The sequence below is a fragment of the Lissotriton vulgaris genome, chromosome 9 (assembly GCF_964263255.1).
Source record: "Lissotriton vulgaris chromosome 9, aLisVul1.2, whole genome shotgun sequence".
Lineage (NCBI taxonomy): Eukaryota > Metazoa > Chordata > Amphibia > Caudata > Salamandridae > Lissotriton > Lissotriton vulgaris.
In genome coordinates this window covers 1,113,829,811-1,113,855,220 of record NC_141697.1, presented here as the reverse complement: position 1 = coordinate 1,113,855,220, position 25,410 = coordinate 1,113,829,811, and the positions used below count along the sequence as shown (strand labels likewise).

Here is a 25,410-nt window from a genome sequence, read left to right as displayed (position 1 = left end):
TACCAGACTCATGTGTGAGACAGTGTCAAAGGCTGCCAACAGATCCAGCAGCACCAAGACAGCCGCCCACCCTGATTCATCTGGCGCCTGATACTATCCGTGGCAGACACCAGTGTGGTTTCTGTACTATGGCCACTTCTAATAGTGACATTAATCAAAAAGGTGATGTCAGATGATGGAAACGCTTTAACGTCAAAGGTCAGGTCTTCCTGAATAGTGGTGGTGATTCAACTACAACAAAATATCCAACTCCTAAAAGCTACCTCTTTGATGTTAAGAGTGATCAATGGCAACTGGAGTAGCAGTAATGGCAATGTCTTCTTTTTCTTCCATTTGGCTTTTTTCTAGATATCCCTCTTCCCAGTCCCTAAAAGGTAAGAGGTTGTAGTCACAATAGAAGAAGAACCTTCTTTGGTGGCCCTTGTAGATGTACCTTCTCTTTGGCCTTGAGATCTTCAAGCTTTCCCCTAAGTCTGACGCCTCATAATCTTTAAGTGTCCTTTTGGACACTTTAAAACAAAAGCCACATTTATCAATGGAATGTGAATTTGGGAAGCAGACCACACAGACTTTATGGGAGTCCAAAGCTAATTTTTTCCTGCCACATGAAGAGTAAACAGGGAAGTCATTATGACAGGAAAAATTGACTGGAAAAGCCAAAGAAAGAATGAAAATATTTTCCAGTGATGAAAAACATCAAATGAGAATGAGAAAATAGAAAATAGAAGTTATGAATGAAAAGCTGTGGCTAAAAACAACATCCACAGTGTTTCGAGGTCCCACTCTCCGGATCTGGAATAAAAGTACTGTCTCTGAGCGGAAAGTGCCAGAACATAGATTATGGGGGAAGAAAGCATCAAGGACTCTCATAGGGGCATGGCCTCTGTTTTCTACTATGCAAATATAATGCCAATTAAGTTTTAGTTTATTAAATACTGACCTAATGAACCAGTTTGTTATAATTGGTCTCAAGGACTATTAGAAATAACCTTACATAAAATAGGAACATTTTGTTAATCTAAGTAAGCCTTTGTCCCATTTGTTTGTGTTCCACCTGATGAGCCTGAAACTATAAATTCTTGGACAAAATGTTGTACAAAATGGTCCCTGTTATCCATCATTCTTAGCAATGTTTTTTAAAAAAAGACTATAGGGGAAGGTTAACAAAAAGTAATTGAAAAATTGTCCATGAAGAAAAATGTATTTGCTATAAGGGAGACTGCAGTCAAACCTCAAATTTATAGACTCCCTCAAAAAGAGTATTCTAGCTCTTATACAACACTTTTGGCACATCAAATACCCAACTCACAAATTTCATGATAACCCGAGAAGTCAATGACGAAGTTAATGCCGAAATCACCCATATTCCATATTAATTCATTAGTGCTAAATCAGAAGTTTCCCAATTTAAGCTTAACCTCTTTCCCAAGAGAAAAATATGCATTAATCACTGTTAGTTATTAGTCAAAGAAGAATTTGAGAATGGAGAATTAAGCGTCTGAGTGTCATCAACATAAGTTAGGAACCCATTCTGCCACTATCAGCAAAGATCACCCATTGAACAATACACAAGTCTCATATTTTAATTATTTATGAAACTGGTATTGCATCATAAAAACACCACTATCCCCGAAAGTTATTCTGAAGCTAAGATACCCAGTCAAGTCAAGAATGTAATGATGTATGAAACTGTTATTGTATATTAAAAACACCATTATCCCAGAAAGTTATTCTGAAACTACAGAGGCCCAGCGAAGTCCAGAATGTAAAATGTCAAGTTTTAAGTCAATTATACTTACCTTAACTCAACATTCCTTTGGGCATGTGTCCCTTTGGACCCTTGCCCGCTGTGGGGAAGGGAGAGAACAGAACAGAAAATGTATTATGATTAAACAACCATTATGCCCAATAGGTGATTTTATGGAATTTAGTTCACATCTGAATCTTAATGGTTATATCTGCCATTTATGCCCAAAATTAGATTTGTTCCCTATACAGTTCATTTTGAGGAAGATAATTTTTGTTAGAAAAAAAGGCAGAATCAGTGTTTTCCAAAATGCAGAACAAGTACAGAACTCGATGAATACAAACCCTTATGTACCTGTAGCTCTTACTCTCTAGCTTAATTATCTTTCATGCTCTTTAAATATTCTTAGTCGTCAGGCTGGGAATTCTTGGTATTTTTGAACAGAGAACTAACTAAATCAAATAGCTAACAATCTCTGTAACCTACTTTGTGGCTTTTGTCTAAAGCCATATCTTGCATTTCTAGTCATTTGAAGGATAGATATGCTGTCTGAGGGGTGAGCTTCTGCAGTTTGATAAGCTTAAAAACAGTTCTGTTGTCTGAAAGCTAATATCCGTAAGATCTATTTATTCCTGGGTACCACTATAATTCGTAAAGCTAAAACTCTAGGATGTGTAATCTTAGACACACATCTGTTCTGTCAGGCTTGATACTCCAATTTCTCTGTATCTTGGCGAATAACTCTGCTGTACAATGTCTGACCCTGGAAGTCCCCCAAGGGATACCTCTGCCATCTAATTAAAGGCAAGGTTTGTGCATCTGGGGAAGTTGTGGGATATTTCCTCTGTGGGAGGCCAACCATTGTATATTATGTGTCCTCAAGTTCCATCAATTGGTTGTATTATTGGGGGAAGTGGTAGGGATTCAATGAACAATACTATCAATAATATCAGACAACTCACTTTAAAATCTGGTTTTTGACCCTGTTGTTTAGTGGTATCTCAGGGATTTGAGTCCTTGACTTTACTAAGAAGGTAGACTTAAAAGCAAAGAGGTTAATTGTATATACATGGATCCACTTGGCAATTTAGAGCTACGCTTGATGTAAACTGTCACAGCAAATTACAAAAGATTAAAATCTGTGCGTGAAAAGTATACGTGGGAACAAATGTTAATTGTTTACATAAATACCATAGTTATGTCATGTGACACCTTCCACAACTGCTGGTATTTTAAAGAACAAAAAACGACTCATTGGGAATTGTAAATTTTTTGATCCCATGACAAGTTCAGCTTGAAATTGGCAGTACATGAAATGAAAAAGCAGGAGTCAGAGGTGTGTGCAGTTTTCCGTTGCCAAATTTCTCATGTCCAACTTTTGATTCTTGTAAACTCAATCATAGCAGAACAAAAGAAAATCGTGCCACATACAAGTAACACAAACTATTTTACAAAGTCTCTGGCATAATATTATATTGAAATATTTGCAGCTTGTACTGCTGGATGCAAAAATAGGTAGTCTACCACACTTTAGGTAAAAACACAAACTGCTACTACTCAGATTACTAACTAATTAAATTCAGGATAAACCGAGTAGATTTGGGTCACCTAGGATTACTCCTGGTTCCATCTAAGACCTGAACTCAACAGGTTCGTTCTATATTCCCCATACAAAAGTGAGATACAGAAATATATGCTTGTAAAATTCAAAACTCTGACAAATAATTAAATTGACAGATTAAACATAACTTTGTTTTTTGCACACACAACGTACATTATTTTATGGAGGTTGAAGCCCCAGTCTTCAGATTCCAATGGTACACATCATACCTTGCATTTGGCTTTAAAATAATTACTGTGCACAACCCAAACAATAATTGCAGCACAACAGTATTACAGGTTCATCAGACTAATGCACTTCAGATATCCCACATGAGACCATATTTTTTTGCGTCCTGCTCTATATTATGTAGGGTTTGATGGACAAAGCCATTATAAAGGAATAAAGCAAAATCACGGGTCTGCAACAAAAAAGGTGCTTTTTGGTGTATATGAAACCAATTTTGCTAGGCACAAAAGCATGTCCGACTGATAAACTGGGTTAACCTACCCATACAGAATTGCAATTAGGAAGGGGTGCGTAAGGGGCATTCCTTCCTAATTTCGATTTGGTATATTATGTAGCAATGCTTAGGGACTGCATTGCGGATGCAAACCACTGATTAGTTATGAACACCTCAAAGTAGATGGTATCTTAGTCACATAGGTCAAGGTGCTTTAATGAAACACCTTACCCTTTGTGAATGGTGTTGGCATCCAGAAACCTTGGGCTGCTTAACAAAAAATTGTTTCCCATTTGGGAATGCAAGCACAGGGATGGTGGACTGCAAACCAACATCCATGTGTTTGTAGGCAATTGCAGGGGTCACTAATACTCATTGGGAAAGTCCCTTGACTGAAATGACCAGTACATAAGTCCCATTGCAAAAAAGAGGTTACAACTAGTCTGTTGGCAATTTGTTACCAGTCTTTTTGTACCTGAGGCCCATCGTGTTTTGACAGCTCCATCGGTTTTAATCCATACTTATATTTTGGTTTGTGAAACCATGAATTTTCAACATTTCTATATGTATTTAATTTACAAAATATACACTCACAATAGAATGTGAGAACCTGGTGCAAACAGATTTTTTGTGTTCAATTTAATCTTACAACTTCTAAGTAGATTTTGGAGTAATCTGGCAACTCTTCCATGCACACATTCTACCAGGTAGGAACTGATGGAATTTGTCTGGGGGGAAAAAGGCACAAAGTTGAGTTTTGTAACTGAAACGGAGCTAACCCCCAAGACATTACCTCATGTGCACATATGCAGCAATGAAGTTTTATTAGGGAATCTTGGCATTTTTAAATATCTTTTTGCTGTCTACATTACACTGATACTAGCCTTGACTTTACCAATGCCAACAAGGTAAGGCAAATAAAAGAAGATCTAATGTCTGCCTTTTTGCCATTTTAAAAACGTGCATACAAGCTGGAGATCAGTGACCAGATTGCTTTCTGCAGTACATACGTGTAAAAATCAATAAAATTAGGAAATTAGTTATGCACGACACTGTTATCAAGAGAGGAATTCACCAGATATTTGGAGTTATACATTTTTATATGAATGAACCAATATATTTTTATTTTACCTGAGTCCTTTAAATGATGGCAAATCATTAGCACGACAGATTTCATCCCAGCTCCTATCTGGCAGCCATGAGGGGTCTGGATTTGGTAGTTTGTTCTCGAGACCAACTCCCCCAGTCAAGAAGAACATAAATTCTGCATATTCAATCTCCTTCCTGGCCCTGCATGGAAGCACAATGCACAAAAGCATACCTTTTAAAAAGTACAGGTACAATCTAGTATGGCAGATGACTGTTTAAATACACCAAATTTGTATTGGCTGTTAATGGTAATGTTAAAAGCAGCATATCTGACACTGACACTTTACTCTGTCATGAAAGCCCATCAACTGATGGGCTGGTTGTCTTTGGCACAACATCTCTTTACAGATAATCACTTCAATTATTTCTGCAATATGAACTTTTGGTAGCACCAGAGAAAAGCAACTCCTTGAACATCAATATATATTAGGAACAACAGGGACGTGGATCTTGTGTCTTACATTACTCATGCAACTTATCATACAAACATTTCAATTTGTGGAGACTGCCTGATATGGTGGGATTGTGAATAAAGAAGGAGATTTTAGTATCTGTTAATTATATACAGAAGAGAAGATAGGGGCCCGATTCACAAAAGACTTGCTGTATTCACAAATGGCAGTTACGAGTAGTAAAGTTAGACTTCTGTCCCAGTTTTGGTCTCAGTTAAACTTAAGACCATAATTTAAGTTTAACAGAGACAAAAGTCTAATTTTACCATTCGTAAATGCCCTTTGTGAATACCGAAAGTGGTAAAGTTAGACTTTTGTCTCAGTTTACCTTTGTGAATCAGGCCCAATGTGTTTAGGATGGACTTCGAGTCTTATTTAGAGTTTGGTTGAGAAAATACTCAGTCACAAAGGTGGTGGATGTCCGGTCTGCCTTATTACAAGTGCATTATAGCCTATGGCACTTGTAATACAGCAGATAGGATATTCACAATGTTCCAACAGAGTTCCCCATTCCCAAACTCTAAATAAGGCCCTTTGGCTTTAGAGGTTTAGGCTATGCACAAGATATGTTCCGCATACACCTGAACAACAGCATGTTGAATGGACTTCCCATACCTTTTAGGATTATTCAAGCAGCTAAATTTAGCAAATTTGACTTTGGACATGGGGTCATATTTTTGTATGGATTGGTTTTACTGATCAGTAACATTAAAAGAGGTAAGAGAGAACAGTGTTGGGATCATTGTTTTGCTTATTATTTGTACAGTGGTTCTTGCAGGAGTACACTCTACTTCAATGAGCTTGCAGCTATCTCTCAACCTTGGAGTGAATTAGTCATAATTAGCATACAAACACCTTCAAACGAATATATGATTAAAAAGGCACATAAAAATGGTATTTCAAAATTACGTGTGACCTTCAAGAAACATGATCACTTTGGGGCGAGGAAAAAGGTGTGTGTTAACAAGGTTTAAAGTAGCAAACTTAGACAAATACAAGGTTGTTCCTTCGCCTTTGCATGGAATTTATGAACCAATCAACTGTCTTAAATGTATTGATGTCAAGTTATGCGCAGCAAAATAATACTTTTGCACATCAGAAGAGTAAACAAGTTTCAGGTGCAAGGATAATTTTGTCATTGCCAATTAGTGGAAACTCCTCTTTAAAAAAGATCTGTGCAAGGATCTTTTAGCCATGTGCTCTAATGAACCTAGAACTAGCTTCATACTTAACACCTCAGGTACAGTGAGGTAAAAAAAAAACATATTGGACCAGATGTACAACCATGTCATTTAGCGACTCACAAAGTGCGCTCAATTGCAACTCGCTAAATAGGGATTACCCATTTGTGCATCCAAAATAGGGTCGTACATCTGGCCCATTATTGTGTAAAATAAACAGATATAATGCTTCCAACATCAAAAAACCTGAGCTATGGTTCTGTTATTAATAGCAAGGTCTGCTTGCGAATAGTGTTTTTGTCACAGCTTGATGGGTTGCATGGATGTGTTCTCTCTCTAGATTTTTTAAAGATATCTCATCTATAGCACCTGACCCAAATAACTTTGTTAACATGATATCATGGTCCCAGCGGAATTACTTGTCTCTCATGTCACACTGGCATTGCAAAACGGTAAATTGTATATGATGATTCACACCACATAAATGGCATTAGCACGTTTACCAAAACGAAGCTACTGCAGGTTCACATTTCAGATATCCAGTAAAAACAGTGGGGAACACAGAGAAAAATGGATTTACATATATTTTGATCTGTGGCCCAAAGATGTTGATGGCAATGACCAAGTTTGGTCAATGTGGAAAATATGCATGTAATCCTGTTCTTCACCATGGAATTCTTTTCAGATTCATAAAAGGTAGAATACCTTTGCACATTTGTGAGATCTGGGAACACATGTCACATATTTATCTGTTTTCCAGAAAACATGTGTCCAATTCGGCAACATTTACAGATTCTTTTTTAAACATCTAATTAGCCAAATTGAAACGTTAAAAAACAAAAGGCAGGAAGTGGTGTCCCAATACATAGAGCTGTGAAACTGTTGCCCTGCCACCTTTAGAATTCCAGAAGTCTGTACTCTACCATCATGTGGTTCAGGAAGTTAATTTTTGATGCCAATGGAAAGATCATAACAAATTCCAGCCTGGGATGACAAGTCGCAGAAGGAGTGAGGAGCACTTTTGAATCATAGAGAACACCCATGTTGAAGAACCAGGATTACAAGTAACATTTCCTTTTTGACATAGTAATTCTTTCCAATATTGATAACAAGTAGAATAAACCCTACAAAATCAGACCCTCTTGAATGGATTAGAAGATCTTCTTGATGGCTGTTTTGCCTCTTTCAACATTGGCATACAATCAACAGGTAGCATCATTTGTATTTAAAGATATCAGGAGCCAAGTGTTCAAGTTTAGTAATTGGAGGCTGCGGTTGTGATTTATTTTTGGCAGCCTCGACATAAGATCTCATCTGATTGGAACATTCTTGTGAGGTTGCAGAGAAAACTGGAGAAGGTGCGGGTACCCCCAGCGATAAGCCCAATCTGAAGCAATTGAAATTATCTTGTCAATCACCTTGGGGAATAGAGGAATTGGTTGAAAGGCATAGGTAAATTCTTTTGACAAAGTTGTGGTAAGGTCAATTCCCAGACCGAAGGGTCCTGGAAACCTGTAGTCATAAATGGGACACTTTGCATTTCAATCTCTGGTATTTACCAATCTGACAAGATGTATTTAAACACATTGCCATTCAAGACCCATTCATGCTGTTCTTGTAATTGGGACTGATTGAAGTTTAGTGCACCTAGAAGATAAATTGCTATGAAATTTAAAATGTGTGTTGTAGACTTGGATACCTACAACATTTCAGTTTTTGCTGTAGATTGATAGATACAAATAAGCATCTTGTAGACTCAAGACAAACATACAATGCCCTAGCTGGAGAAGTGGAAAATGTGATGAAAAACTAATTTACCTTCTTTTCCCATTTGTTTGCTCTTATCAGGTCTAAAGTTGGACGCGACAACTATTTGGGTCCTTTTTTGATGAAAAAGTAAACCACTTTGTTCCACTATGTTTTGAAACCATCCTTATAACATTCAACTCCAAACAGCATCTTGTTCTTGAATAAGCTGATTCAGCATGCCAGGAGTTTTCCATTTCAGTGATAATTCTGGATGAGAAGAAGAAAACCTGATAGACAGGCTTCAAACTAGGAGGAGGCTAAATTAAGAATTATCTGAAATACATGACTGAAACATGTTGCACTTATGGGACTTACAGCAAGATATTTAATACCCTACTCAAAGCAAAATCAGTGCACACATCTGGATTGAGATTGAAAAGGTCATCAGCTCAGAAATCCGACTAACCTAGATATATGGTCAGTCATCTACAATCCCCAATGGTCAATTAAAGGTAAATAATTTGCTCTGCTTAATATGCCAGTGAGCAACCTTCCATGAAATAAACAACTCGGAAGGTCAAGTTCCAGTCTGGAATTGCATTTTGGTAATACTGTTTAAATTCGTATTTACAAAATAAACACATTGAAATGTTCCATTTCACACGAGGTACTATAAAAATAAGGCAAAATCGAACAATATTAGCTATCTCCTTACATGAGAAGGTTGCAGCAGAGTAGAAATGAAAAGAGCAGCTTGTCCTTCTCAAACAGTGAGCGGCACACATTGCAGTACAAGTTGTACGTGAAGTGGTCATTTAGGTAACGAAGTCGTTTTTCCAAGATTTTGGATTTGTTACTGAAAAAAGTAGAGAAAGACAAAATCAAATAAACATCCAAGCAGAAAATGAGAAGGAAGAGAAAGAAGCAGTACTTTCTCTTCAGCCAAACTACAATTAACCAAATTGTTACATTATTATACATGACTGAGTTATATTAATAACTACTTTGAAAGGTAAATTACCTGAAGCTAATGGTGAGTAATACAATATTTTATATTCATGGGCATAATTTGTTAAAATTGAGGCTGAGTGGGGTGTGAAAATCAATGTCAAGAGAAGGAGTCCCCTGCTTCTGACTAGAGTTCTTAAGGCAGGAATAAAAATCAATGTCAAGAAAGTTCCTAGGAAACTATTCGTTTAACAAACATGACAAAAGGTGCGTACATACAAAGGAGAACATGCATATAACTTTATATGAAACTGGAAATGTTTATTATGTAAGATAATTATTTCACTTTTTTTTATAAATGCATAAATAAATCTATTAGTTTATTTCTTAAAAACAATGCATGTCATCCACAACACCATTGTCAAAGCGCACATACTCATACAATCAAGCCCTTCATACAAACAGTAGACAAAAATGCCTCTAGAAAGGAAAATTATTGTGCTTTGATATTAAGCTACAAGTTTTGTCAAATTATATGTTTCTTTCTAACAAAGCAACTATGGTGTCGCGTTTGTGTATAGAAAATGTTTTCCTATTGTTTCTTCACGCACGTTTCGGCAAACCGCCTTCTTCAGGAAGTCACAAAATGCGTATATCAATGCTGTGTCTTTGAAGCCTTTTGAGTTAACCTCTGGAGTCATCCGTGGCTTGGAAGGTTCCTACTATGTAACACTTTCTTATCCTCACAATGTTGAGCGAGTGGTGATCTTGTAGGTGGGGCCCCATGTATGTAAGGATTCCCAAGATGGTAAATATTCAGCTTAATATTGAGATAATTTTCTGAGACGGATTTCAAATGCCAGGAAATACACAGATACTGCACTCGGCACTGAAACTCTCAGACGCCGGACCTGGGCTTAACTGGCTTCTGATCTGTGATCAGGAATCCGTCTTAGGTCATTCCCTCTAGCTATGATCCTAAAAAACACACTCTGTAACATTACCTCTTGTGGATTAAAATAATGTGTACACACGAAAGGGTGGGAAGAGTAAATAATAATACCATATATACTAATGTGGTAAAAGATAGAGCCAGCCCCAATAGGGCAAAAATCTCTATTTGGAAAAACTGCCCTCACTCACATACCGAGGTATGTGACATGCTTCATCATTGGGCCTGCTTACAATATGCCCTGGTGTACCCCACACAGGACGGAGCATAAGGGAGGGGGAAAAATAATAAATCCCACTTAACACAACATATAGTCAAACAGACTAAACAGACACAACACTTAACACATCCACTGTGGTGAAAATAGTGCACACACCATGTGTTTCCAAACCGAAAAGTGCGACAAAGAAATTGTGCAGTATGAGGAGTGATTTAAGACTGATTAAAGGTGTCAACTAGAAAAACAACTTTATTAAACGTTACTTGGCACCTCTACCAGGATTAAAAAGATGAAAAAACAGAGGATGGGAAATTGCCTTCAGGAGATAATTAGGAACCTCAAGGCTTCCCTCCTACCACTGCCAGAGTCAACATGTTTCGACCGCTCTTGATGCGCCTGTATGGACACTCCGGTCTTCGTCAGGACCGTCGCATTCGGTTTCTCTCGGGGTCCCCCCGTAATCTGGGGGAAAGTTATTACCCCTACAGGGAGGTAGGTCCAAGAAATCCTTACCAATCCTGTGTAATCTATGGAGAGTGTCCCCTTCAGTGCGGGAAAACAATCACTGTGGCAAAGAAAGAAGAACAGAGGGGGCGGATAAGGACCTTTATGTATATCAACCCATTCCAACTTTCAATAATGTACTTAGTTTAATTTTTGGCCACTAAGTGGTGTGTCTGATAAGTTTTAGAAAGCCCCAGATGCATAGTCGTGCATAGGCTACTTTAATAACAACCTTAAGAATCCCTATGTAGTCTGAGAATCTTAGGCATGCATCCCTTATAATAAACCATTTAACTGTCTTGGTACAGACAGCAGTCCCAAGTACTCTAGAAACACTATATCCAGTACAAAAACCGATTCCAACCAACAGTATCCAAAACTGTTGTAATGTCCCCACTGTAGGTGTAACACACAGTCATTTCACTTACCGAGTTTATGTATTACACACACTCGCACTGGTGTCCGGTGTACAGGATGCCAGAGAACACAATCTGCAAATAAACATATAGAGGGAACAATGAGGTGAGAAGTATATGTCCCTCATATATGTCAAAAACACACTCTTGTGTTCTATTCCACTATAGTTGTCATCTTTTTAACGAGTGGAGAAAACGCCTATCCCAGAAGCGGTCCCCACTCGCAAATTAGCCCTCAGATTGCCCTCGTCAAAACCGTGAAAACCGCTGATGTCAGAAGCGTTCACCCCTCCATAAACGTGCACTCAGGATTGCCCTCGTCAGTGAATAAGCAGCCGCTTATGCCTGAAGCGATTATCCCCTTCCTACTAATGAGGCCCCCACGATACCGTTCTGAAGGCTTGTCCTCCGCAAGTCTGGTACAACCCGTGGCACCACGTAGATGGAATACGCGGTGGTGCACCCGCCTTCTTGTTGATCTGGGATGCACTCGCGTCCCACGTGACCACGTCTGCGGACGTCATCGCGTCTCCCGCGTGTGACCCGAGGATCATGGGAAGTGTAGTTTCACACGCCCATAGCACACCGTGGCCAGGGTTCGAGGCTGCTGTGGGAACAAAAAAAGGCCTTATTGCTAGAATAACGTGATTTTATGGAAAAATTCCCTGATGTTACCCTTTATAATATATTTACAACAAGGGGTGGTGAGGGACAGAGTCTCTGAATTAAGCAGAAAGCTCTCACCCAGTCAAGAGATCAGGGCTAGATCCAACACTGTTTTTTAGCTCACTGCACCATCCCAGTTTCAGAACCTGGCTGTATGCAAATTAGTCTGTTCCTGTCCCAGTGCATGATGGGAACAGGGCAAACCAAACTACAAAAGCCAATTCTTACACTGGGAAGGAAACAAGCTCCCGGGGACCGGTTTCTGGCATTACAGCCGTCTTCGGCCCGGTTTGCTTGAATCCTGATGGTGCAATGAGCAAGGGTCTCACATCTGAGAATACCCTTCCACGCTTAGGGTGGACAAAAATATTTACAACAAGGGGTGGTGAGGGACAGAGTCTCGGTAGCTTGTCTCCTTTCTGGTAAAGAATTGGCTTGGTAGTTTAGTCTGCCCTGTTCCCATGATGCACTGGGCCAGGGACAGACTGATTTGCATATAGCCATGTTCTGAGCTGGGATGGGGCAGTGAGATAAATAACGGTGATGGATCAAGCCCTGATCTTTGGACTGGGTAAGAGTGGTCTGCTCAATTCAGACACTCTGTTCATCACCACCCCCTTTTGTAAATCGATTTTGGCCACTATAGGTGTGGCAGGGTATACTCAGACATGAGTCCCTTTCTCACTGCTCCATCAGGATTCAAGCAAGCCGGGCCGAAGAGGCTGAAATGCCAGAAACCGGTCCCCGGTAGCTTGTCTCCTTTCTGGTAAAGAATTGGCTTGGTAGTTTAGTCTGCCCTGTTCCCATGATGCACTGGGCCAGGGACAGACTGATTTGCATATAGCCATGTTCTGAGCTGGGATGGGGCAGTGAGATAAATAACGGTGATGGATCAAGCCCTGATCTTTGGACTGGGTAAGAGTGGTCTGCTCAATTCAGACACTCTGTTCATCACCACCCCCTTTTGTAAATCGATTTTGGCCACTATAGGTGTGGCAGGGTATACTCAGACATGAGTCCCTTTCTCACTGCTCCATCAGGATTCAAGCAAGCCGGGCCGAAGAGGCTGAAATGCCAGAAACCGGTCCCCGGTAGCTTGTCTCCTTTCTGGTAAAGAATTGGCTTGGTAGTTTAGTCTGCCCTGTTCCCATGATGCACTGGGCCAGGGACAGACTGATTTGCATATAGCCATGTTCTGAGCTGGGATGGGGCAGTGAGATAAATAACGGTGATGGATCAAGCCCTGATCTTTGGACTGGGTAAGAGTGGTCTGCTCAATTCAGACACTCTGTTCATCACCACCCCCTTTTGTAATACCCTTTATAATATGGCATGATTTTTCTCAAATAATGTGATGTTGTCGTCTCATATTCCCCAAATAATGGCGTATGAGATGTTAAAGAAAATCCAAAGTACTTGTAAGGAAGTCAGGTGAAATCGGAAAATTGACCAAATGAGTCCCTTAGGAAGAGTTTACAGTTATTGCGTGCACAATTGGTTAGGCGCACTTAAAGTACCATATTCCTCCTTGAATAAGGAAGAAGGCGAGTGACATGGGGAAAAGAACAAAAAGGTATCAAAATTTCCCCTTTAGTGGTATCCCATGCCTCCACTCTTATACATCTGGATGAACCTATATAGGGGTTCTAATAAGGGAAAATACACACAATGGTGGAACCCTTTGGACAGATCAAACACCCTCTTCGTCGTTCATGGTTCAACATTGGTCTCAGGGCAGAAGCTACAGTCAGTTCTAAAGAGTGCTTCAACATATTTAGAGAGCCCTATGTGGATTTTTCTAGGATATCTAGGCCCCTCTGGTACTCAAGCCAACCCTGTTGCTGGGACTGACAGATTCATATGTTGGGGCATATGAATCTGTCAGTCCCAGCACCAGGGTTGGCTTGAGTACCAGAGGGGCCTAGATATCCTAGAAAAATCCACATAGGGCTCTCTAAATATGTTGAAGCACTCTTTAGAACTGACTGTAGCTTCTGCCCTGAGACCAATGTTGAACCATGAACGACGAAGAGGGTGTTTGATCTGTCCAAAGGGTTCCACCATTGTGTGTATTTTCCCTTATTAGAACCCCTATATAGGTTCATCCAGATGTATAAGAGTGGAGGCATGGGATACCACTAAAGGGGAAATTTTGATACCTTTTTGTTCTTTTCCCCATGTCACTCGCCTTCTTCCTTATTCAAGGAGGAATATGGTACTTTAAGTGCGCCTAACCAATTGTGCACGCAATAACTATAAACTTTTCCTTAGGGACTCATTTGGTCAATTTTCCGATTTCACCTGACTTCCTTACAAGTACTTTGGATTTTCTTTAACATCTCTTACGCCATTATTTGGGGAATATGAGTGGACAACATCACATTATTTGAGAAAAATCATGCCATATTATAAAGGGTAACATCAGGGAATTTTTCCATAAAATCACGTTATTCTAGCAATAAGGCCTTTTTTTGTTCCCACAGCAGCCTCGAACCCTGGCCACGGTGTGCTATGGGCGTGTGAAACTACACTTCCCATCATCCTCGGGTCACACGGGGAGACGCGATGACGTCCGCAGATGTGGTCACGTGGGACACGAGTGCATCCCAGATCAACAAGAAGGCGGGTGCACCACCGCAAATTCCATCTACGCGGTGCCACGGGTTGTACCAGACTTGCGGAGGACAAGCCTTCAGAACGGTATCGTGGGGGCCTCATTAGTAGGAAGGGGATAATCGCTTCAGGCATAAGCAGCTGCTTATTCACTGACGAGGGCAATCCTGAGTGCACGTTTATGGAGGGGTGAACGCTTCTGACATCAGCGGTTTTCACGGTTTTGACGAGGGCAATCTGAGCGCTAATTTGCGAGTGGGGACCGCTCCTGGCATAGGCGTTTTCTCCACTCGTTAAAAAGATGACAACTATAGTGGAATAGAACACAAGAGTGTGTTTTTGACATATATGAGGGACATATACTTCTCACCTCATTGTTCCCTCTATATGTTTATTTGCAGATTGTGTTCTCTGGCGTCCTGTACACCGGACACCAGTGCGAGTGTGTGTAATACATAAACTCGGTAAGTGAAATGACTGTGTGTTACACCTACAGTGGGGACATTACAACAGTTTTGGATACTGTTGGTTGGAATCGGTTTTTGTACTGGATATAGTGTTTCTAAGTACTTGGGACTGCTGTCTGTACCAAGACAGTTAAATGGTTTATTATAAGGGATGCATGCCTAAGATTCTCAGACTACATAGGGATTCTTAAGGTTGTTATTAAAGTAGCCTATGCACGACTATGCATCTGGGGCTTTCTAAAACTTATCAGACACACCACTTAGTGGCCAAAAATTAAACTAAGTACATTATTGAAAGTTGGAATGGGTGGATAAACATAAAGGTCCTTATCCGCCCCCTCTGTTCTTCTTTCTTTGCCACAGTGATTGTTTTCCCGCACTGAAGGGAACACTCTCCATAGATTACACAGGATTGGTAAGGATTTCTTGGACCTACCTCCCTGTAGGGGTAATAACTTTCCCCCAGATTACGGGGGGACCCTGAGAGAAACCGAATGCGACGGTCCTGACGAAGACTGGAGTGACCATACAGGCGCATCAAGAGCGGTCGAAACATGTTGACTCTGGCAGTGGTAGGAGGGAAGCCTTGAGGTTCCTAATTATCTCCTGAAGGCAATTTCCCATCCTCTGTTTTTTCATCTTTTTTATCCTGGTAGAGGTGCCAAGTAACGTTTAATAAAGTTGTTTTTCTAGTTGACACCTTTAATCAGTCTTAAATCACTCCTCATACTGCACAATTTCTTTGTCGCACTTTTCGGTTTGGAAACACATGGTGTTTGCACTATTTTCACCACAGTGGATGTGTTAAGTGTTGTGTCTGTCTAGTCTGTTTGACTATATGTTGTGTTAAGTGGAATTTATTATTTTTCCCCCTCCCTTATGCTCCGTCCTGTGTGGGGTACACCAGGGCGTATTGTAAGCAGGCCCAATGATGAAGCATGTCACATACCTCGGTATGTGAGTGAGGGCAGTTTTTCCAAATAGAGCGATTTGCCCTATTGGGGCTGGCTCTATCCTTTACCACATTAGTATATATGGTATTATTATTTACTCTTCCCACCCCTTTCGTGTGTACACTAGTGTTCTCTCGGGGGGTTCGGGTTGGCAGAGTATAAATTGTCTTTAACCCTCGCCCCTTCTTTGTGATTATAGACTAAAATAATGTCTCACCAAGTGCTATTGCACCACAAGGTGTGATCTAACATATTTATGTGATCCAATATGCTACATGTGCTAAGGTAAGTCTATTCCATATCTTAGGCTCCATGGTCCCCATCAATTACTTTCCAGGCCCACATCATGTTACACAACCACTCCCTGACATTATAAAAACTAGAAATCCTCAAACTCACAGCCAGGCATTGTCAGAGATTGTGAGAGAGTAACATCAAGTAATCGTGCTTGGAACTGCACAGCAAACAGAACTTCTTCACTGCCATTACCATTGGTAATTCAGCATCCCTTCTTCTCAACAATCAACAAACTGAATAAAAGATGGAAGATGAGAACAGAATTCGGGAGTAAAAAATACCCCTGGAAACACCGCTAAAGCAGGTACTAGGTTCATTTTCACACCCATTCATAGCTCCCAACCTAGTGCCCGGAAGTAGTGGTTGAAAAGGTTCTTTAGAACCCGTTTTACCAGAGTATACCCTCACCGCACAAATACCAACAGCAATTTGTTGTGATAAAAACTAGGTGCTGCAAACACCATTTGTGCCCGATTTGAAACTTGCCACACAGCATAGTATGAGATAATGGTCTGGTACTTCTGTTCCAACTTTGAAAATATGTGTCGAACAAGAAAACTGCAGGGAAAGGTGAACCCCTGTTGTACAAGTGACAACAGCCTGGCAAAAAAGAGAAACAGCAAGTTTTGAAATTTCATTTGTGAAGGTCTGATTTAGAGAAGCCACACTTTCTTCTATGGTAAATGTATTCCGATGACATGTGCTGTATTCTGCAATGTCCTCTCCACAATGCTTTGTGGTTGCACTCCTGCACTGCACAACATTGCAGGCTTTTCGATGGCAAAAAAACAAAATCTCAGAGTACCAAAGGTCTTTACGAGTTATAAATCTGCTTGCAAATGACAAGGAAGATGGTTCATGACCCCTCTTTGCAAACAGCAATGAAATGTAACAATTGTGATCTAAACAGTAATCAAAACTCCCTAAATGGAAGATGATACCTCAAAGTGGGTTTAAGCATTTTACAAGTCGAAACGGACCATTATGGACATTTCCGCTTTGTGCATGTAGGATGTGGGCATCGGAGGAAAAGACAGCCATTCAGCAGACCACTGCAGGCTCATTCGATGTCCCTTTGCACAATGCTGTTTTATTTTTAAAGTGTGGCTCCAGTTATTTTAAAGAACAGAGGTTGCTATGCTGGTATTTTGTAAACAGAAATACAGGGATGAGAGGCACTGTCCACTCAGGCCTGCATTTACAGGCATTCAGACAGATTCACCAATGAAACTGTGTAAATCCTTTCAAATATCATGTGTGGCACAGTGGAGGATTAGTACATCAATCGCAGTCTTGGTAAGTGAGCAGAGATATTGCCCAAAATGTCCTCAGCAAAGCGACCCAAGAATGGTAAATTGGGCACTGTTGTTAAAAGGAGGTTTTTTTACAAATAAAGAAGGGCAGACTCTATTTACTCTGTGGGAAAGTAAATCAGCTTGAGTGACATTAGCAAGACGGTGACACTTCATTGAGTGCGCCTGGTAAAGACCAGGGCAGTACACCTTATTATGGACAGAAAATGTGCTGTCTAAGTGCAGGTCCAAACTTTTGCCTGCAATTGGAGAGTAAAGTATCGTAAGACAGACCAGCAGTTTTAAACTGTTGGTCGAATCATGGGCATGCTCAGTTTGTAAACGAGTGGGCTGGGATCTGTGCAGTGAGTGACTTAACTGGCCTGTGGGGATGTTTGTGGGGTACAGCTCATGAGTCACCCTTGGTAGTCCTGGCCCCTTGATATACTGCCGTAACAACATTTTTGTCCAGAGATTTTAATTTTTTAAATGTGTTTGGGCATCATTAGAGAAGTCATTTAGCTTGTGTAGACCTTGCTATTATGTGCAACATTTTTCTGGGTGACATTTTTTTAATTTTAGAAATGGCGGATGTATGCCAATGGTGATGTAATATTTCAGGAGCCATGAGACCTATTTACTTCATTTTAGAGTCAAAACATAGGTTTTGGGGGGTCAAGTAAAAAATACCTCCTCAGAGCAACCCTTGCAACATTTTCCAAAATGGCAGCTCTATAATATTGAGTTTTAGCCATCATATTGGTAATTAATTGTATTTATTTTTTGTTCCAGGTTTTCCATTGATTCAAATTTGTAAAGATGAGTGAAGCAGGTGGTAGCAGAGGATCTTTACCTCCTGACAGTGTTTTGCTAACTACAAAATTTAAGGACTCCTTCAACAAAGAAAAATATGTGATATGCCAAAATAATCCGAAAGAAAAGCTATCACCACCTGTGGCTTGAGGAGAGTTTGAGATGCTGTCGGAATATGGCAAGTCGAATTTCACATGGGTGAAGAGGATCAAATATTTTATCACTGTAACAACCAGTGCTACAAGTCGTATACAATGGAAAAAAGCCTGGAAAGAATTCATCAAAATATAGCAGAAACCAGTGACTCACAAGTAGAATCTAAGTCTTCTGAGAGAGACGGCAACCAAAACCACTGCCCATCCACTTAGAAAATTGCTGACTACCCCTCGTCCACCTCCAACTACTGCTTGGAAAGCACCAGGGGCCCGATGTAGGTAAATCTACATTTACCACTTCATAAATACCGAATCATACCGAATCGGTATTTATGAAGTAGTAAATTAGAGGGGGGGAGATGTAGGTATTTCAGATTCGGTAAATACCGAATCTGTAAGATTCGGTATTTACCGATTCTGTAAATACCGATTCGGTAACCCCCATTGCTTCCTATGGGCCTTGAAGCCCCTAGGAATCAATGGGCATTACCGAATCGGTAATTACCGATTTGTGCAAGGGTGCAGGGGGTGTCACTTTGACACCCTCCAGCACCCCAAAAAAAGGCATGTGAGCCATGTGGCACACAGACATGCCCTAAGGGCATGTCTGTCTGTCACATGGCATAGGTGTGCATGCACACATGTGCATGCACACCTGGATTCGGTATTTTAACACCCAATTGGATTGGGTGTTAAAATACCGAATCTGAAGGGCCTGTGGGACTGAAAGTAGTCCCACCTACATCCCAAATTAAAAAAATCGGTAAAATTACCGATTCGGTATTTTTGCGATTCGGTAATTTTACCGAATCGGTAAAATACCGAATCGGACAAAAAAAGGTCCCCTACATCTCAGTAGGCCAAATACCGGTCGGAAACGGCCGAAATCGGCCGTTTCCGACCGGTATTTGGTACCTACATCGGGCCCCAGATCTTCCTTCAATGTGTTATCTATGGTTTAGCTAGAACAAGGGTCAAATAGACTGACAAAAGAACAAAGCAGAGAGTATGTGAATTTCAAAAGGCAAACATGTTTTTATCTACTGCTAGTTTCTTCCAAGATGAGGTTTTCAGCCGATTAGCTGATCTAAACTGCGAGGTGAATGTATTTGCAGGAAATTTGTATGGCCACCCAAACTGCAAGCATGCATACATTTGAAAATATGAATGTACATTGAGCTCCCAGCAGCAACGTAACCGCCAGCCTTCAGTTAAGTTTGCACTCTTTGAAAAAGCCAATGACGTTTTAAAGCCACTCTTGAGTGCTGGCAACGGGTTCACACTCCGTGAGATCAGAGAAATTATGGTAAACATTCATGAAACTGTATTGATGTACAATATTGAAATTAAGATTTACCTGGTGAGAATGTACAATGAGAGAATTTGCTTTTATCAGCCTAACAAAAAGAATGAGCCACTAACGGTGTTCTCAGCTGATTTGACTTTGTCTTCCAAAATAAAATCATAGAATGCAGTGAAATCAGCAGGAACCATTTTAAGAAACGTCCTGAAAGATTTAGATTTTGGACTAATGACAAATTTTGTGAATCCCCAGAGTTCCGCAAATCAAGGAAGTCAACAAGAATGCCTGATGTTGTCTCAACAATTTTTTACATCACTGTTTAATATCAGCAACGCAAAACTGTAACAAACTTGAGTTCAGAACAGAAGCTGAGTACATATATGAAGGCTTTGAAGATATAAGTGAAGAATTGGAAGACAATCCCATGAACCAACAGGCTTATGTTGTGCAAATGTACTGTCTTTTCCATATCATGTTTTATGAAATACATTACGGTAAAAAGAAAACCCAGCTACACAAGATGACTGCCTAAATAATGTATGACAAGTGACAAAGTAGAAAGCTAATCACTTCAATGACAAGGATTGGTGTATCACCAAGGTATAATGACATAGTACGGAGCAGGAACTTTTTAGCAGCTCATACTGTAAATTCTTGGGAACCCGACAGCACACCACTTCCAAGTCACTTTATCAGGAAAGGATTTACAATTGCTGCTCTTGACCATTTTGATTTTGAAGACCGCTCTCATTTGTCTGGAACATCCTGCACATATGATGGTGCAAAGGTGCTTTTTCAAGACTGTACCAATGAAGTAGCTGCTGGAAAACAAGCTGTGACAGCTGTAGACATAAACAAACAAAACTGCAGCCTTATGACCCAACTGCCTTGCCAATGTGTGCAAAATCACTACAAGCCATCAACATGTCCCACTCTACCAGAAAGTTTCAAAGTGGTTGAGGACATGGATCTTCCTCTACCTGATGCTGGGCTACGCAAAGCTGATTTAACAAAATTTATCATATTGCTTATTCGGTGTGGACTGAAGGATGAAGAAAAGCCAGTTCATTCGTGGGCTATGATTCATGCTCTGATCTCCCAGAACACTGTTTCACTGACGAAGGTTGGGTTTTTACCAGTGATACCATCTCCAGTGACAAACAGCTTACACAGCTCTAAAAAAGTTAAAAAATGTGCATGCTCGGCTTGAAGACCGGCCTATCCTGACAATTTTCTGTGATGAAGGTGTTTTCCATATTGTAGCTGACATTTTTATGAGCAATCCAGTGGAATTTGATGATCTTTACCCAATGATGGGTGTTTTCCACATGACAAAAATTGTGTTGAGGTGTGCAGGAAGTTATCTCAGTAGATGGGGCATAGACAATGCACGTATTGAGGCTGAAATCTTTGGAAGCAAAACTGTCCAGTCAGTATTGAGTGGAACTCATTATATTTGTTCGTTAGAAGGTATGTTCATCATATTTGAGGCTATAGAAACATTGTGTTGTAATTCTTTCTGGAACAAGAATGACAAATTAGGTTTTGCATATCTTATCTCAGAAGCGAACAAGGCACAGGGTGCACTTTTATTCAAAAGACATAATTCAAAGCCAGGCAATTTTCAATACACTCGGTTAAAAATTATAAAACCAAGTTCACAGAGTTTGTCAAAGAATGTGAAGAAGAATCAGAACTTTGCAAGTACTGGGGAAATGTTTTATACATGATAGCTCTAGTGAAACACTTGGTACATGCTGATCAGGAAGATGATTAACAGCTGTACGTGAAGACTGTGGAGTAACTGATTACTGTGTTTCGTGAATGCTATTGCTTAACTACCTGAGATATGGGTCCTGGAATTTGTAAAGAGTGAAGAAGCTAAAGATGGAAAACCCATACCTCTACAGAAAATTCATATAAAGACATTTTGTGGTGAAAGACAGAAAGGGAAGGTGCAATGCTGTGACTTCAGACATAAAACTGGAACAGACAATCCAGAGATCACAGAAAAGCTCCAAAGGAATTGTTGGTCAGACACGTAATAGGGAATATGTAGCTCAATGGTGGCTAGTTTACCATGTAGCCCTTTCTATTTGCAATGTTTTCAGAGAGATGACAAATTCAAAATGAATGGAGCATAGTGAAAATATTCCTCTCCACAAACTTGTGGGAAAGAAAAGGGGAACGTTTTATTAATAAACATGTTGACAGCCTTCTTCATTTCATGCAGCAGCAAGGAAACACAATTGAAATGACTAAGCCTGTGCAACTACACAACTTCGTGACCAAACAATATCTGGATAACGATATAAAGACACATCCAGTAGATGTCCTGCAACATGGATCAAAACTATGTAGAGAACTGAAGCAGGAGAGATTTGTATTGAAAGAGAAAAAGCTGTTTGACATGATCACTAAAGATAAACTTTCATGTTTGAAGTGCCAAAAGAGTTTCGCCCAACCAACCACTACAAAACAGGTTACAAAAACCTACTTACGCAAGCACATAAGGAGATGGATGTAGCAAAAGAAAAGGGGAAATTTATCAAGGATATTCTGTTGCATGATCGTCTTCCAACAAACGCATTATTTGTTGGAGATGCTTCAACCAAACCAGTTAAGCACAAACTCATACAAGAGCTCAAAAAAACTCTCACCTGAAGAAGTAGTGGACTATATGTCACAATAGCGAAACTTCGCAGATGTCGTTCAGACTGTTCTACAGATATCAAAGTCAGTGTGCACCCTGCGAGATCTGCACATTGTCTTTGACAGTTATCTTGAATTATCTGTCAAAGAATGTGACTGAATCAGACGAATGTCTACAAGTGGAACAATTGACCTTGCCTGTATCAAGAATTCGGCACCTACACCTGTGCAACTTGATAAATTCTGGTCATCACCATCGAACAAGATGAACTTGGAGATGTTAACTCGCCAAAACATTGCTGATTCTTCATGGAACACTGAATTTCCAATTATTCCAAGTGTAATGATTGTCAATGAGGAGTTGATATCTGCAGAGACATTTATTCAAAAGGTACGGGCCATATTGTTCAAGAACTTAACAGCAAACTCGAGAAAGCTGACCTTCATGTTGTGCCACATGTTGAGTGGGCTGTTCAAAATGGTTCCAATCAAGTCATAGTACTGTCAAATGACACAGATGTTATTATTGTGCTACTTTGATTTGTTGCAATGTTCATAACTCAAGGATTGTCAGAGTTATGGCTATGATAGGGAACAGGCAAGAAAAGACACCTAATCCTGCTTCATATTCTGTACAAGAAACTTCACCCAGAGATGCCCAGTCATTTTTTTAGCCATGTCTGCACTGGGGTGGCAGAGTGGGCTAAAGAACGGTGATGGATTAAACCCAGATCTTTTGACTGGGTGTGAGTGCTTGATTGATTCAGATGCTCCGTCCATCACCACCCTATTTTGTACCGCTTTTGGCCGCCATAAGTGTGGCAGGGTATGCTCAGACGTGAGTCCCTTGCTCACTTTGCCACTGGATTCAAGCAAGCCGGGCTGAAGACGGCTGGAATGCCAGAAACCAGTCCTCGGAAGCTTGTTTCCGGTCCAGGGAAGACATGGCTTGGCAGTTCGGGCTGGACTGTTCCCATGAGGCACAGGGTCAGACTGATTTGCATATAGCCATGTCTTAACTGGGGTGGCAGAGTGGGCTAAAGAACAGTGATGGTTTAAACCCAGATCTTTTGACTGGGTGTGAGTGTTTGATTGATTCAGATGCTCCGTCTATCACCACCCCCTTTTGTACCAGTCATTTTATCAAGGCACATATTCTTACGGGTGATGACACTATGAGCTAAATGGAACAAAGCTTGGAGCTTTAACTGCTGAACCTGTCAAGTTTCTAAAACGGGTTGCAGAGAAACAAGAAAAATGTGATTATAATGATGCAAACAAATACTGTGTACGTAAGTGGAAAAAGATTTATGATTGTCATTGGACTATATCCGGTACAGTGAGTTCAAATGCTCAGTTCTGCTAAATGACCTTCCACGGACGTCCTATTCTGTGCGTGTACACATTAAAAGAGCGTTCTACTTGATCAGAAGATGTGAAAAAATGTGGATCACAAATATGTAAGAAAGATCTGTGTGAATTTGGGTGGGAAGTTATTGATGGGCTGCTTATGACATTTCTAAAGCCTCTACCCACAGAACTTACACATATATTTACTTGCAAGACCTGTGCTACAAAAAGATATCGGGATAGATATGCTCTTCTCAATGTTCAATATTTCGCAAATATACCACAAATGATTGCTGAAACAAATAAATAAGGTGAACTATGAAAATATGTTTTGAAACAGGAGTGATAAACAGTATTTTGTTTTCATAATCTGATCATAAACTTTGTTTGGTGTATACATAAAGGATATGAAAACCATTATTATTTGCTTCATTTCTATACATTTGTTTTTTTCATATGGCCAGGTCTAAACTGGGGTGGCATGGTGAGCAAAAGAATGATGGATTTAACCCAGATCTCTTGACTGGGGGTGAATGTTTTGATTTGTTCTGCATGCGAGAAAAGACACCTAATCCTGCTTCATATTCTGTACAAGAAACTTCACCCAGAGATTCCCAGTCATTTTATCAAGGCACATATTCATATGGGTGATGACACTATGAGCAAAATGCAGCAAAGCTTGGAGCTTTAACTGCTGAACCTGTCAAGTTTCTAAAAAGGGTTGCAGAGAAAGAAGAAAAATGTGATTATAATGATGTAAACAAATACTGTGTACATAAGTGAAAAACAATTTATGATTGTCATTTGGCTATATACGGTACAGTGAGTTCAAGAGCTCAATTCTGCTAAATGACCTTCCACTGACGTCCTATTCTGTACGTGCACACATTAAAAGAGCGTTCTACTTGATCGGAAGATGTGAAAAAATTTGGATCATGCATATGTAGAGAAAGATCTGTGTGAATTTGGTCGGGAAGTTATTGATGGGGTGCTTATGACATTTCTAAAGCCTCTACCCACAGAACTTACACATATATGTACTTGCAAGACCTGTGCTACAAAAAGATATCGGGATAGATATGCTCTTCTCAATGTTCAATATGTCGCAAATATACCACAAAAGATTGCTGAAACAAATAAATAAGGTGAACTATGAAAATATGTTTAAAACAGGAGTGATAAACAGTATTTCGTTTTCATAATCTGATCATTAACTTTGTTTGATGTATACATAAAGGACATGAAAACCATTATTATTGGCTTCATTTCTATACATTTGTTTTTGCATATGGCCAGGTCTAAACTGGGGTGGCATGGTGAGCAAAAGAATGATGGATTTAACCCAGATCACTTGACTGGGGGTGAATGTTTTGATTTGTTCTGCATTCCGTCCATCAATTGTGTGTCTTTTTCATTTCTATATATGTCTCTTCTTACTCTGTTATAGCTGCCATTTTGGAATATAGCG

At 40.0% G+C, this 25,410-nt stretch overlaps 1 protein-coding gene across 1 annotated transcript in view; it reads right to left on the bottom strand.

Moving 5' to 3' along the window:
* The window catches only part of DNAH12 (dynein axonemal heavy chain 12), a 1,291,066-nt gene that overhangs the window by 199,983 nt on the left and 1,065,673 nt on the right, over window positions 1–25,410 (bottom strand). The window contains exons 60-62 of the mRNA XM_086939114.1: window positions 9,057–9,197; window positions 4,942–5,100; window positions 1,800–1,847 (exon numbers count right to left, since the gene is read on the bottom strand). Of these exons, the coding sequence (XP_086795240.1) occupies window positions 1,800–1,847; window positions 4,942–5,100; window positions 9,057–9,197 (348 nt within the window). The remainder of the gene's footprint in view (window positions 1–1,799; window positions 1,848–4,941; window positions 5,101–9,056; window positions 9,198–25,410) is intronic.